Genomic DNA, 15,148 nt, shown 5'->3' with positions numbered 1-15,148 from the left:
CAACTTACGATTAGAAGCCATTTTCAGTTTAAAAAAAAAAAAAACAGGATAAAAACCATGTGCGCACACTTGGTGTCAGACTAGTTGGTTGTGGGTTGTGATGTTTGGCTACAAAATAGCGTCCACCACGTGACAAAAGAAAACTCGTCCGCCTAGGGATGTACCAGAACCTAAACGAAAGGACGTACGGACGTACGGAAACCTAAATAGGACGTATGGTAAATGCTCAGAAGCACTGCCTGTCCCCTCATTACTGGAACGTATGCAAATCTTTATTGTCCGAGAGGCGGTCTGAACGGAGCACCACGACCAGGCCCAGACAGTCCGTGCGCACCGTGCTCGATAATGAAGCATAGCGCTCGATTTCATTTGCAGCGAGAGCTGGCCTCGGACCCCTTCGAGATTTCGCGTGAAAATGCGAGCGTTCCGACACTGCTCCTTCAAACCGATGGGAAGTACATTTCCGTCGGAGTTAGACCAACATGGTGGGGTAAGTAGCCTTCTCGACAATCTAACGAAGATTTAGAACCCAATTTTTACCGAATTTAACCCCTCTAAGACATTTATATTTTCAACTGAAGTGTACTTAAGTTTTCACACTTTTCGAAGAATAGCCTCACATTTTTGGTGAACTTGACTGTTTCGAGCATAATGGAGACAAATGAGGTCGATATTATGGTAGACGAAGGGTTTCTGGTCCTATTGATGGTACATTCACTTCTGCACGTTCAACCGTTGTCGTGTTTTCGGCCTCGTAATTTCACGAGAAATCACAAATTTCTCCGTTGTTGCGGCACTCATTGTTGCGTGACGTTACAGTAAACACGATTTTCTGGGGCTGCTGTTTAGTTGTTTTGTCTTTCGTCGTCGTCGTCGTGGCATGTATTTATAAAACATTTTTTTAAATATCAGAAAGTAGTACTAGTAGGGACCTGGTTTAACTTTAAACATTGTTATAATTATACCATGGAGGAAGAAATAGACCCTCCATGCTCGTACTACACAGTGAGTCAGTGACAGTTCTAGGCTATTTTGGACATGATATTTACAATACACAAGTTTTTGTCTTCAACTTGCACTTTGTTTTATTGCATTCATATATTTGTTTCTTTAGTCATGTTAGTTGTCATCTTATTATACAAAGTAAAATTTTTAATAACCGGATGTGTTTATACCGCAAACCTTATATTAGCGTGCTACGGAGTACAGTGCCCCCAGTTTAGGTCCATATACAATGAGAATTAGCCTGGTTATTTCTGTCAACCTTTTTTTAAATAACTATATGATGGGATCTAAACAATGGAACAGGCCTGTATGCTTCGTTTTTGAAAGGGCAAGGGCACCAAGGCGTTTTCTCTTTGGCAAAAGGCACCCTATGAGGATATTGTAAATTTCTACTGGAGCATTTCAAGGGCACCAAGGCAATGGCAAGGGGCAACGGAGGCAATCGCCTCCGTTGCCTCCGTGAAGTATCAGGCCTGATGTAAAATTAAAATCTTATGATACTTTTTTTCCCTCCAAACCTCAGGCCTACCCTTGATGACCTACCGTTGTTTCTAGCTTTTGGATAATTCCGTCACAAAGTACTTGTCGGAGAACGTGAAGTTGAACATTGACTGGTTTCTTCCTGATGTTGTAACCCAGCCAGATTTCTACGGGGTGTTGTAATTATGACTGTTCGGGAATGCCGTGCTCAGAGATGTAGTTGGTATCGCTAGGCTTGGATGGGTCAAATAACAGTCTTCCGAGATGAAAGGTGTCAGGACACTTCGTACCTTTGCCTCTTCGCACCCTAGACGCTTCGTACCTTTGCAAGGTACGAAGTGACTATGGGACTCTTCGTACCTTGGACACTTCGTACCTTTGACACTTCGTACCTTCTTACAAGATACTTTAGTACCTCGTACTAAATGAAATGTTTTGCTGGGGTTTTTTTTTCTCAAGCTAACAGACCCCGAATTGAGTTGAAACTTTTGCATGCTTGTGAATTTATATTTCTGAATATTTTTTTAATTTAAAGTTTAAAGTCTTAAGCCTGGTTCATACTTACTGCGAATGTGAATTCGATATGGATTTTACTTGAATTTTACATCACAACTCTGTTTTCGTTGCGATATTTGCACAATGCAATATTCGCACAATTCAACCTCTGCAAGTTATTTGTGAACTTTTGATATCAACATTGGTATCGCATTGACATTCGCAGGAAGTGTGAACCTTCATTTCAGATCAGAGACAGAAAATATAGTTCAAATGTGAACTTAACGACCAGTAAGCTTTTCAACGAAAAGATCTTTGCCAATAGTATTGTACAATAACTTTAAGATAAAGAGTAAGCATTGTTCAATCATTGCTTTACAGTGTTCCCATCAAGATAAATTACATTATTTTAATCAATATCATTGGCAGACAAAAATAGTACTTAATGTTGTATTGCAAGTTGCTTGTGATATTTATAGATAATAGGGAAAATAAGAAACTAGTTGAATTAGAAAGTATAATTTCCACTTTATATGTTTACAGATCTCCTAATACCTGGGTGTTCCTGTAACAACTTTTTTGTAATTTTTCTCTGAGCTGACCTAGCATTAAACAATTATTTAAATAATTAAGACTCTTTAAAGGAAAATGTGGATAATTGCATGAGACATTCCTACAGCTGAAAGAATCAAATAAATTAATAAATGAAATAAGAAAAGAATGTTGCAGTGTTTAATAAAAAATATGTTGTTAACAATTGACCAATCCTCACAGAATAAAAGCATGAAAATGGGCAAGTAATGGTGGACCCTTGAAATGCAGTAGTGTTTCTTTCATTAAGGTATAAACCACAGCGAATATCTACTACTATTTTCGGTGGAATGGCATATTAAAAAGCTTCAAAAAATAATTTTAATGGATTTAGCCATTGTACGGCAGACCTTCTTTAAACGAATCCCTTTTAGACAAATGCACAATCCTTTGAAAAGCCTGGTACCTCAATGTTTACCCAACACCGCATTAATCAGTGTAACGTTTGAAGTAGGGAACCAGACATGACTGAAGTGTACGGAAACGCTAGGCAAATGACTAGCGTTTCCTTACACAGCAGCTGATTGGTTACACTAGTTACATAGGACATTGAGCATGGTCCATGTTTTGACCAATCACGTGTGGGCTCTCATTTTACTAGCGAGACATGGCGGATTTCTCGATTCTGAACGGTCACGCTGACGAAGTCGGATTCTTTTGGTGAACTTGACTGTTTCGAGCTACCTTGGAAATAACGAATACAGCGAAAGACTACATCAATAGTTTACCTAACAGTCTATCTATAAAATTCTTCTGCACAATTTGGTTAAATATTAAAAAGATGACGTTTTTGAAGACCATTATTTCTGCACAAAGAGGGTAATGTTTTTTGTCTCATATTTCTTATTTTTGGATACATAAAATTATGAAATAATTTTTGTAGGTACAATAAAACATTATTACTCCGTTTTATGAAAGTTTTTGTCTGTTAGAGTATTTAATACTCCCGAATTGGATTTTTTAAAATGCGTCCTCCGAGCTCATTATATATTCATAGCCGCGACGGTCATGAATATCTAACAAATGAAATGAAGGGGTTTTCTGACCCTTGCGCACTGACTAGCCCTATTGTTCAATTGTGGCACACAAAGGATGGGCATACCTCCTGACAGAAGAGATAGTCGTGTGCAGTGGGACAGCTCAGAGACCCGGCACGTGTAACCACATGATGTTGGTTCAACCCGCCAAATTGAATTGAGTGAAGTGTAGAATCTCATGAACTTTTTCGCACTATAGTTATTCCCGGGGAACCTTTGGTCGATCCTTTTTAAACTACTAAGAAAAGCCCTTTTCACACCATAAGTATTTCCTTGAGTTTGATCGAAGTGTTAAACGGATAGTACTCCCGGAAGTTTACCTATATAAAATGTGATAGTGAGAACGGTTTCTGTGGTGACGGTGCAGTTAAAAACTCCAGAGGTTTTTCCGGGAGTTTATGAAAACTTAATGCCGCCGATCGCCTGCAATGCTAAAAAGGGTGGGAGTGGGGGAAATTTTAAGCCATTTTGGTTCGTTTCGCGCTATTTTATTTATTTATTTACTTGTTGTTGGTGAGCTTGTTAAAGACACTGTACACGTTTAGTAAATATAAAAAATAAAAAAAATATAAATTAGCATACAAATTTACTTGAACGAGCAACGGAGAGCTGTTGATAGTATAACACATTGCGAGAAATGACTACCTCTGAAGTAACACGGTTTTTGAGAAAGAGGTAAATTCTTACTAAAATTTTAAAAGACTTCTGACCAGAAGCCTTTTTTATTACTATCTGAAAGCACACTATTGTACAACAAGGGTGTTTTCCCCAGCTTTTTCTTGTCATCAATGACCAATTGAGTCAAAATGTTCACACAGGCTTGTTATTTTTGTTGCATATGTTGGGATACACCAAGTGAGAATACTGGTCATTGACAAATTACCAAACGTGTCCAATGCCTTTAACTATTTAGGGTAGAATTATGTAGACCCCCCCCCCCATATTTTATGCTTTGTGTAATTTTTTTTAGTTTTGTGTTAATTTATTGGTTACATTAATTTCTTCACGTGTGTCCCTCGAGTAAATTAATGTATACCCCACATACACCCCGCCCCCACTCAAGTATCTAAGGAGCTGAATGCACATTCCGATTTTCTCAGGGGAGTCAAGGGCTGTTTTAGAAACAAAACTCGGATGTAAAGTCTCCTCGAAATTGAATATTTGAAGTTGTAATTTAAACATTACTTCCCCAAAAAACAAAACAAGGGTCACTATTAAGAGGCCACCGCACGAAACGAAGACACATGGCTAAAAAAGGGGGAAACAATACTTCCCTTCGCCATTTGTAAACGCGTCTATATCACCGGGATTAGGCTATTATTTATTTAGAAAGAAAACCACACAGCGCAGCCCCCCCCCCCATTTACCCAAATGGGCGGTATGTATAGTTCTGCGAGTGAATTATATTATCCAGTGCACTGTTCATTGCTCATTATTCAGAACTGGGCGTACGCCAAATGGAATAATTAGGTACCCATGTGACACGTACAGGCTTATCAGATGCGGCCTACTGCACACTCATGGACGAAATTTTTAGGTTTCCGTACGTCCTTTCGTTTAGGTTCTGGTACATCCCTCCTATGTCGCAAATCTCTCGATACACAATTTATGGTTGTTGTTTGATGGGAAAACTGTTGTTTCATTTCAATTCATTTCATTTCATTTTGTTTGCCAGCAAACATGAAAAAAACACAAGTATTAAAAAACTGCACATTAAAGGAACACGTTGCCTTGGATCGGTCGAGTTGGTCGTTGAAAAGCGTTTGAAACCGTTTGTTATGAAATGCATATGGTTAGATAGATAATTCAAAAGTAGAAGCGTCGTCTCGAGTACAAAGTGATCGTGCACACTTTCAATGCTCTGAATGGAGGATCACCTGCGTACATCTGTGATCTGATCGACAAATACAGACCAGGCAGGTCATTGAGGTCTGAACGCACTACCTCTTTAAGAGTACCTCTCACTAAAACTGCCACGTATGGTGATAGGCAGTTTGGAAAGGCAGCTGCTACACTCTGGAACTCTCTGCCCACAGCCCAAGGCAACGTGTTCCTTTAAAGTTTACAAGAAAAGGCAATACAATGGTTGTTAAAAGAATACAAATATATGTATTTTACTTACCAGTAAAATGAGACTGCTTTGGGACGTTTTCCCAGCGAGCACACTGCATTCCGAAGTATTCCACCATAAGCCGCCATAACACGTGGCATCAAACACAGAGCAGTGACCGCCTTTTTTCTCTCTCGAACGAGGATAGTCCGTATACAGCACCTATACACGGTGCATGATGGAGGAAGGGGGATTTCTCCCCCACTCGGCAGTCAAGGGAGTATTGTTTCAATGAAACAGTACATTCGTTTCACTGTTATAATTATTCACAGAGAAACGATCATGGATGACTTGATAATGGTCATGCGAACTCCATTGATATAGACAGTACCAAAAGCCAGCTGCATATATGCCGATAACTCCATAACACATATTATACCATTAGTCACATGTGCAGTCAAGAAACAACAATGGTAAATGGCAACAGCAGTCAGCGTGTCGACATAACCTACCCTTTTGTGATAGAGAACTACCAGTTTATTGAGAATATATCTAGGAATGTCACGGGCTGGTGACGATCCTATAGCACAATAGCTTATATGATGAAAACAGCCTTGGGAAATAATAATTAGATGTTTGTAGGAGAACAGGGAGGGACTGATAATGGAAAGGCTGCATGCTTACCGAGTGTGGTACAATTCTTTTGTATAATTGTCTAGATTAATAAATCAAGACTGCAACATAAATTATGTTAAAAAATTTATATAAAAAAATATATTTAAAAAACTACTTGATATCTTTTAATTATAATTTTTATAATAATATAGACGTGTTCAAAATATGTAGGCTTAATCTGGGAATAAAATGCACAACTGAAAAATCACTTCCGACAAAAACGTTTCGTATTTCACTTTCAGTCTGCAACGGATACGTAAAGACACTGGACACATTGGTAAATGCCAAAGACTAGTCTTCTCACTTATACACAAAACAACAAACCTGTGAAAATCTGAGGTCAATTGGTCGTTGCAGTTGCGAGATAATAATGAAAGAAAAAACACCCTTGTCACACGAACTTGTGCGCTTTCAGATGCTTGATTTCGAGACCTCAAAATCTAATTCCGAGGTATCGAATTCAATTCAAATCAGTGAGAAATTACTTCTTTCTCAAAATCTTCAGAGGGAGTCGTTTTTCAAAATGGTTTGTATACTAAAACAGTTCTCCATTGATCGTCAACAAGTAAATTGTTATGCTAACAATTGCTTTGAGTAATTACAGATAGTGTATACAGTGCCTTAAGGCAATGAACCCAAACCAAAACATGCTGAATAGTTACTACGGAAACGCGTACGTAGTCGTTCTCGAACTAGACTTGTGGACAAGTCGTTAAATGTCTGTCGCGGTGATAGCGTTCCGACTCTCCCCGCGATTCCCGCGCTATTCCACTACTGCTATTACGACTACGGTGTTAATGGGGAATAGAGTCGGCAACCAGCAGTTCGCGCGAGAGCACTGATCATCGCCATAGCACCGCCACAACTCGACTATCTCACCGCGTGGGACCATTAACGACTTGTCCACAAGTCTATTCTCGACCAGGAAATAATTTAGATAGAAGCGTATTACGAGCACATGAATGAATTAACATCTCGCTTATAGTGTACGATATACAACACGATAAGTCTAAACTTACGTACACGATAAGTTTAGACTAAGACCTATCGTGTACGTACACCATAACATGTTTGAAACGATAAAAGACTTCAGGTCTGAAGCACACGAATTTGTTTTGTGCCACATGTATGTTTTTTCTTGAAACTTCGATGACCAATTCAGTCCAAATTTTTGAAAAATGGAATTAGCTGTTTCAAACTGCTTTTGTATAACCAACCAAAAGGACCTATGTATAAATGCAAACAATAGTTAAAGCCACTGGACCCTTTCGGTACAGAAAAGAAACTCTCACAGATTTACAAACTTCCAGGGTTTACAGAAGGTAGCGGTAAAAGACTTCTCTTGAAATATTATTTCATGAAATGCTTTACTTTTTGAGAAAACAGTAAAACAATATCAATCATCGATATCGAGAATTACGGATTTATTTTAAACACATGTCATGACACGGCGAAACGTGCGAATACAAGGGTGGGTTTCCCGTTATTTTCTCCCGACTCCGATGACCGATTGAGCCTAAATTTTCACAGGTTTGTTATTTGATATAGAAGTTGTGATACACGAAGTGTGGGCATTGGACAATACTGTTTACCGAAAGGGTCCAATGGCTTTATGGCCTGACGTTTCAACCCTAGCAGAGGTTTCGCGAGTCAAAATTTTCACAGATTTATTACTTTCTACATCTTTGGGGAAACAACAACCGAACAACCGAAGGTTTCCAGTGGGTTACACAATGGAGGTAACAATACCTCCATGGTGTTAACACTTTGCACAATAATCATTGAACCTGTAGTAAATTTATTTGGGAGTTACCAATGATCAAAAGAGTTTCCGTTCTGTGTTGAAGTTGATAATAGTACTAGAGCCTTGATCACTACTTGATTTTTCCGTTCGGCAGGCTGTATATGTAAGGCTTGTTCACTACTTAAACTGAAGTAATGAAAGAAGGAAATTATCCATACGAAACACGAGCAGAAAGTTAGAGATACGAGTTCTGTCATACGAACGGTAAGTGTACACAATTATAGTTATATTTGACAGATGGAAAATTTCATCGGGGCTAAACATATAAGATTCGAACTGCCTCTAGCTACCGGGTAATCTCGATGGTCTAGTTGGTGAGACACTGCTCTAGAATTGCAAGGGTCCTGGGTTCGAATCCCACACGAGTAATATGCCTTTGATTTGTTTCACAGAGATCGGGAAAGTACCGAGTATACAGTGCTAACACACATTGATGTATATGGGTTGACCATGGAGGTCAAAACTAACAGTATTTTGTTGATTTGAAATTATTTTCTTTGGGTTTCGGGGGACACACCAATCGTGTCAGAAACATATTAAATACATTGTTACCATACATCCAGTCCGAAAAAAACACTCCCCGATGCATACCGACAGCACACAAGTGTGGTCAAACAATTTATCATACAGACTGTCACCCGTTAATAACCGAACTTGAACATGCCATTGAGGTAGAACATAATAGTAATTTATTTTATTTTATTTTATTTTATTCACTATCCAATAATATTATATACTATCATAATATCGAAGTGTTATATAGCGCACGTATCTATACAAACAATTCATACTGAATGTGCTTAGTATACATTTATACAGAAAAAGAGGTTATTGAAAGAGATGATCTCTGAGACCCAACTATGTAGCACCTTACCAGTGTTTACAAGGTGCTACGGCGCATACAGCAGCTACAGCCAGGAACACCGGGGGAACCCCATCTCTTTTCGATAAGTGCACTGGGTTCTTTTACATGTGTTACACAACACATGGGACCAACGGCTTTACGTCCCATCCGAAGGACGAAGCAATGGTTAAGTGTCTTGCTTAATGACACAATGTGTCACGGCTGGGGCCTCGAACCCACACTCCTGCTGATCAGAAATTGCTGAATTCAATGCTCTTAACCGCTTGGCCACAACACTTCCACGGTTGTGCCCCTCCACACCCAAATGGTGATACAGATTGTGCCCAATGTACGTCATTTAGCAGGTGACAAGGACATACACTATTCCAGTAGTAACCATGGTTACGCCTTCACTTTAAAAAAGAAGGAGCCGTGACTCCTGTTTTTCCGGGGTCACGTGACCAGAAATCCGTATCAGTGATATGCTGACCCCGAAAACTTGTATTTTTTGTTATCCATGCCATAGATTCTGAGTAGAAAGGAAGTCATGTGCACTCGATCTACACAACCTTAGGAAATTTAAGTTTAAAGTGAGCATATCAAAACCAATAAAAGGTAAATACACTGTCAGTTATAAGGTTGATTTATCCAAAACCTTAATTCAACATCTATACGTTTGATGAGATTTTCACTTTTAACTTTTGTTGTTGTTGATAGTAACAAGGTTATACTATCCCTTTAAAGCCATTGGACACTTACGGTACAGAAAAAAAAGGTTCACAGTTTTACAAATAACTTACAAGGTTTACAGGAGGTAATGGTGAAAGACTTCTCTTGAAATATTATTCAATGAAATGCTTTACTTTTTGAGAAAATATTAAAACAACATAAATTCTCGATATCGAGAATTACGGATTTATTTTAAACATATGTCATGACACGGTGAAACGTGCGGAAACAAGGCTGGGTTTTCCCGTTATTTTCTCCCGACTCCGATGACTGATTGAGCCTAAATTTTCACAGGTTTGTTATTTTGTATAGAAGTTGTGATACACGAAGTGTGGGCCTTGGACAATACTGTTTACCGAAAGGGTCCAATGGCTTTAACCTTGTGGAATGTAAAGGCATTCACGGTAATACTGCAGTGTCTTTTATTCTTTTTTCCTTTCTTTTTTTCACTATAGCTAGTTATACTAGTTCTAGTTGCAAGTCATGGGTCAAAGCAGCTCGAAACCTCAATCGGTAAAGTATTTATCAATTTCAATGTTAAATGTTAATTAATGCAACAGAAGCCGTCTGGCGAGCCATTGTATTCAATTGCTATACTTTTGTGTCCAGCATGTTGACTGTTCCCACGGCTGAAGATTATTGATGAGTAGTGTGGTGTTAAAGACACTGGACACTATTGGTAATTGTCAAAGACTAGTATTCACAGTTGGTGTATCTCAACATATGCATAAAATAACAAACCTGTGAAAATTTGAACTCAATCGGTCATCGAAGTTGCGAGATAACAATAACAGAAAGAAACACCCTTGTCACACAAAGTTGTGTGCTTTCAGACGCTTGATTTCGAAACCTCAAATTCTAAATCTGAGGTCTTAAAATCAAATTTGTGGAAAATTACTTCTTTCTCAGAAACTACATAACTTCAGAGGGAGTCGTTTCTCAAAATGTTGTATACTATCAATCTCTCCCAATTACTCGTTACCAAGAAAGGTTTTATGCTAATAGTTAATAACCATACTTAAAGGCAGTGGACACTATTGGTAATTAACCCAAATAATTATTAGCATATAACCTTACTTGGTAACGAGTAATGGGAAGCTGTTGATAGTATAAAACATTGTGGGAAACGGCTCACTCTGAAGTAACGTCTGAAGAAGACTGGTCTTTGATTGACAATTACCAATAGTGTCCAGTGTCTTTAAAAATGTAGTCGTAATAGTCGTACTTTCTTGAGGAAAATGCATCAATTCAAAATATATCAATTTCACCTTTGAAGAAATTTTAGTAATTAAACAATATGTATTTTACTTTGCTGTGGTTGCCCAATAGTACCCCGATTTACGTAAACTTTGAGGATCGTCAGAAGAACCACGTTGGTATCCCGCAACCAGCGTGTAACAACTGCGGGAACTGCTGCGGAGGTTGTAATACGGAAGCAAAGAACACCTTAAATATGAACTACCTTCCTGATGCCAAGGCACATGGTGCTCACATCTTCACGGAGGTAAACATTCTCTCACAAACACAGATCGATGACTACTCCTCGATAAACTCAACTTTACTTTGATAGTACACGGACTCCACGATTTCTTCGGTCCACACTTGACATCACTCGCTTGAATGTTCCCCAGCAAACAAAGTGTAGCTAGGCCAATGATTTGGAACAATCTCCCTAGTTACTGCCGTTGGGGAATTTCTACTTTTTTTTATACAGAAACCGTTGTCCACATCGCCAGCAGTTTCACGAAGGGACGAAAAAAAGAAAATCGAGAAGAACAAAAACAACTAATTTGGACTTTTTGGTGGTTTCGATTTAGTTGAACAGTATCTACAAATTTACAAATTTATAGACCTTAAAGTCGTCTACATTAATTATGCTAAGTTGGTGAAAGACAAACATCTCAAGAACCCTGGAACTGCGTTTTCACGAAGAGCTAAATCATTGTTATATCGATGCTAAATCATTATTTATATTCATACGAGCAAAAGTTTTTGAAAACAGCATCATCATATAGTCGAAAGATTTTATGACATTTTTGTGTTCTTGACAGGTTGAGGTCAGGGTCATTTCTCGAGACGACGAACGCGCCGAGTGGCGCGTCCATTACGTCCCTTGCGTCAACGGTGACTTCAACGCAACGGAACGCGTCATAACCGCTCCGGTGGTCATCCTCGGTGGGGGCGCCCTTGGCTCGACCAACATAGACCTTATCGCAAATACCAATGCGCAAGCGCAGACTGTTGAATGAGGTGCATTGTGGGATAGATATGAATCAAATTTTGCTACCAGCTAGACCACAATGCACCTAATTCCAAGCTTTACGCGCGCGCCCCAGTATTTGCGAAAAGGTCTATCCTGCTGAATTCAAAACGCCGTGATATGCTGGAGCTTTCCTCGCGGCTCGGCCAGTCGTTCACTACGAATGGAGACACGGTTGGGTTTAGCTACAACACCAAGATGCCATTAAAACCGGTTGGGATCTCCACTAAGGAGGCCAGGAAGGTAGGAGTTTTCTTTGACACATTTGGGATGTTGCCCCCGGTTATTGACAGAAGGTGAAAAACAAGTCCAAGATTGCAAAATGTCTCAACAACTTTAATTTGTACTACATTTAAGACAAATTAATCAGTTCTCCTGGATGTAAGTGCGGTAATGTTTCAATAGACATTATGGCGCACACGATTGACCAGAACAACTTCCTTTATAGCCTAAAAATCTGACGTCACACGTCAGTCCCCGCGCATAATAGCTGGTTATGTAAAACCAATACTTGTGGGTGCGTTCGTTTAGCTTCCCTGGGTCAACCCCGGTGTGTGTGACGGGTTTTCTTTCCAGGACGAACGTGTGCAGATAATTTCCCACGTTCGTCCTAGAAAAAAAAAACGCCACACACCGGGGTCGACCCAGGGAAGCTAAACGAACGCACCCAATATTTGACCAGTCTACCACCTTTCTAGCCTGAACATCTGACGTCACCCTTCAAAGCTATTGAGTTAAGTCAGAGAGTGCCCTCTAGTCTAGGTCAATCCTCGTTCATATTCACCTTTCACCTACATTATGCCAGCGATCGAAAGTGCAGCTTCCAAACGTCACCTCGGACCAATCAAAACACATATATTATAGAAAGCTTACACGTTTATCTTGAGACCTATAGGCGAGGGGGCGCCCTACCACAATGAAATCAGGTGAATAAGATATTTTGTTTTTATTTTTCAACCGAAATAGGACAAGGGAAAAGGACCCGGTCCCGGGATCACCAAGGTGATCGATCTACGAGACCGGAACAACAAGGGTGTCGAGCACAGCTACGTGCTGGAAGACGGCACCGTCCCCTCCGCCGCCGAGCTCCCGTATAAGTTAATCTTGAAGTGGCTAGAGGCACCTCACAGCGCTGTCGACACCACGCCGGGAGAGGACGACTGGAGGGAACTAGCTCGACACATCACAGGGAAGGCATTCACCAATACCGCATGTATGTTGGCCATGAGTGTCGACACGTCCGAAGGTGTCGTTCGACTGGACGAACAGAATGGAAGGGTCTGGATCGACTATCCGGGCGTAGGGGACGGCGAGAACTTCAACACAGTTCATGAAGGTAAGCTCCGGGGTCTTGTTCATAGGCCTTTTAACACAACTCTATTCCTCGGGGTTGCCCCCGGGAAATAACGGCCGGCCTTTTCACACTATGATCGCTTTACCCCAGGTCCGCCCTTTGTCTGCCCTCTGTCAGAGCCCCGGGTAATAGCCACCCCTGCTTTGGGGTAGGGGTAAGCGGTTAAACCCTGCAACAGTCGTGTATCAACTTCCAGCGCGTCCAGGCGCTCCTAACTGTTTCAGACGTCGAACTGTTCATGTACTTAATTTATAATTTTTGGTAATTGTTTTTAAATCCTGATTCACAGGTATAAAGGAAGCCACGGCCTCGCTGCACGGTCACTACATACCAAACCCCTTCTGGGTTGGTCTCTTCGCAAAGCTGAGACACACTAAGGGTGTGACCACGGTGCACCCTCTCGGTGGGTGCGGCATGGGCGAGACAGGTGATGAGGGTGTGGTCAGCCACGAAGGACAGGTGAATATGAAGAAAATGAATTGCACTTCAGCCATTTCTGCCAGGTTCCCTGCACACATTCTAAAGGATATGAATAATTTTTGTGCGACACAAAACACGATGTCCACAGATTTACATTAAACTCACACGGTTCGAAGATGATGGTGATAGAAAGCTTCCCTTAAAATATCACTTGCTGAGATGCTGTAGTTTTTAAGAAACGAGTAAAACAATGTCACGGCAATAATTTTCTTCTCAGGAGATATTCAAATTGTTATAATTTTACAACAACAAAGGCTGTGTGATATCCCTTTATAAAAGCAGTCAGTGTAATTCAATCCCTTACACAATTCTAAGCATACTGTTATTTCATTTTATGAAAAAGGTTTTTGTTGGCAATACATCAGATGTTCATCCGGGTTTGTACGTCATGGACGGTGCGATCATTCCACGTAGTCTTGGAGTCAACCCCAGTCTGACTATTGCTATGGTGGCCGAGCGATGCATGCGCCTACTCGCGGATAAACACGGCTGGAACATAGACTACGTGAGCGACAAGAAGTACAACTTTTAAAACTGAAGATGAGGACATTTCAGCTTAGACTGGTCCCTTGTCTTTATCTGCACGGATGAAGACATGTACTGCTTTTACAGAACCAGTGATTTCATCGGATAAAATATTTTCGTTAGATAACGTGCAGTGACGTAGGCTTTCCATGTTTGTGTTTTGATTGGTCCAAGGTGATTTGGGTGCAGCTGACATGCATCCATCTCGGACCAATCAAAACACACGGAAAGCTTACTTTCGGTCGTCTGCATGCAGTGTGCACATGAACATGTACTTGCTTGTGAAATTAGTGTAGGTGGATTGACGTAGGCACAACGGCAGATCTCTGGCGTAATTCACGAGCCTCGAAGTGTGACGTCATTTATGTTCAGGCTACTTTTTTAGCGTTGATATTCACAACGTACCCAGGGAGCATGAACAGCAAATTTTCACCTGTGTTTATAGGCAGTTAAAATGACATTTATTTCAAAGCATATCACATTCGTTGAAAAAGCCCAAAGATTATGTACTAGTATTCTTATTTAGCACCAGGAAATCAGAATAGTAAATCACACCCAGCCACGGCTTATTATTATTATTATTATTAAATAAATAGAAAAGGCGTTGTCGTTTCGATTTCAAAACATAGTTTGATTTACTGTTGTGGTGTTGTGGTCCCAAAAACTAAAAAGTGTTTCGAAATCCAAATGAGTATGTCCAAATAGAGCATTCGTCTTGATTTCAATTTTTTGTTTATTTTTTAAATTATAAACAACAAAAATGTGTAGCTTTGCTTTTGTAATGATATCATAGTACTTGTCACATAATCATCAAACGAG

General features: G+C 40.0%; 1 protein-coding gene and 1 long non-coding RNA gene across 2 annotated transcripts; both read left to right on the top strand.

The window, feature by feature from the left end:
* Positions 1 to 322: 322 nt before the first annotated feature.
* On the top strand, positions 323 to 2,788 carry LOC139939154 (uncharacterized). Its single transcript, XR_011786267.1, has 2 exons — positions 323 to 490; positions 1,529 to 2,788. It is a non-coding gene; the product is annotated as an uncharacterized lncRNA (long non-coding RNA).
* A 6,518-nt stretch (positions 2,789 to 9,306) lies between these two features.
* LOC139938164 (cholesterol oxidase-like) lies at positions 9,307 to 14,898 on the top strand. The gene is made up of 8 exons (XM_071933554.1): positions 9,307 to 9,346; positions 10,166 to 10,223; positions 11,040 to 11,214; positions 11,762 to 11,910; positions 12,063 to 12,213; positions 12,937 to 13,306; positions 13,614 to 13,783; positions 14,148 to 14,898. The coding sequence occupies exons 1-8, from the start codon at positions 9,307 to 9,309 to the stop codon at positions 14,334 to 14,336; spliced, it is 1,302 nt and encodes a 433-aa protein (XP_071789655.1). The 3' UTR covers positions 14,337 to 14,898.
* Positions 14,899 to 15,148: the final 250 nt, after the last annotated feature.

The sequence above is a fragment of the Asterias amurensis genome, chromosome 6 (genome assembly GCF_032118995.1).
Source record: "Asterias amurensis chromosome 6, ASM3211899v1".
Taxonomy (NCBI): domain Eukaryota; kingdom Metazoa; phylum Echinodermata; class Asteroidea; order Forcipulatida; family Asteriidae; genus Asterias; species Asterias amurensis.
Note: the sequence above shows the minus strand (reverse complement) of the source record. Positions and strands in the feature narration are given on the sequence as shown.

Bases quoted from the DNA above. Each gene is read 5' to 3' on its own strand.
- LOC139938164 (XM_071933554.1), top strand. From the start codon at position 9,307: ATGGTGATACAGATTGTGCCCAATGTACGTCATTTAGCAG. The intron at 9,347-10,165 runs GTGACAAGGACA...TTTTCACTATAG, and splicing joins CAATGTACGTCATTTAGCAG to CTAGTTATACTAGTTCTAGT. The intron at 12,214-12,936 runs GTAGGAGTTTTC...CAACCGAAATAG, and splicing joins CCACTAAGGAGGCCAGGAAG to GACAAGGGAAAAGGACCCGG.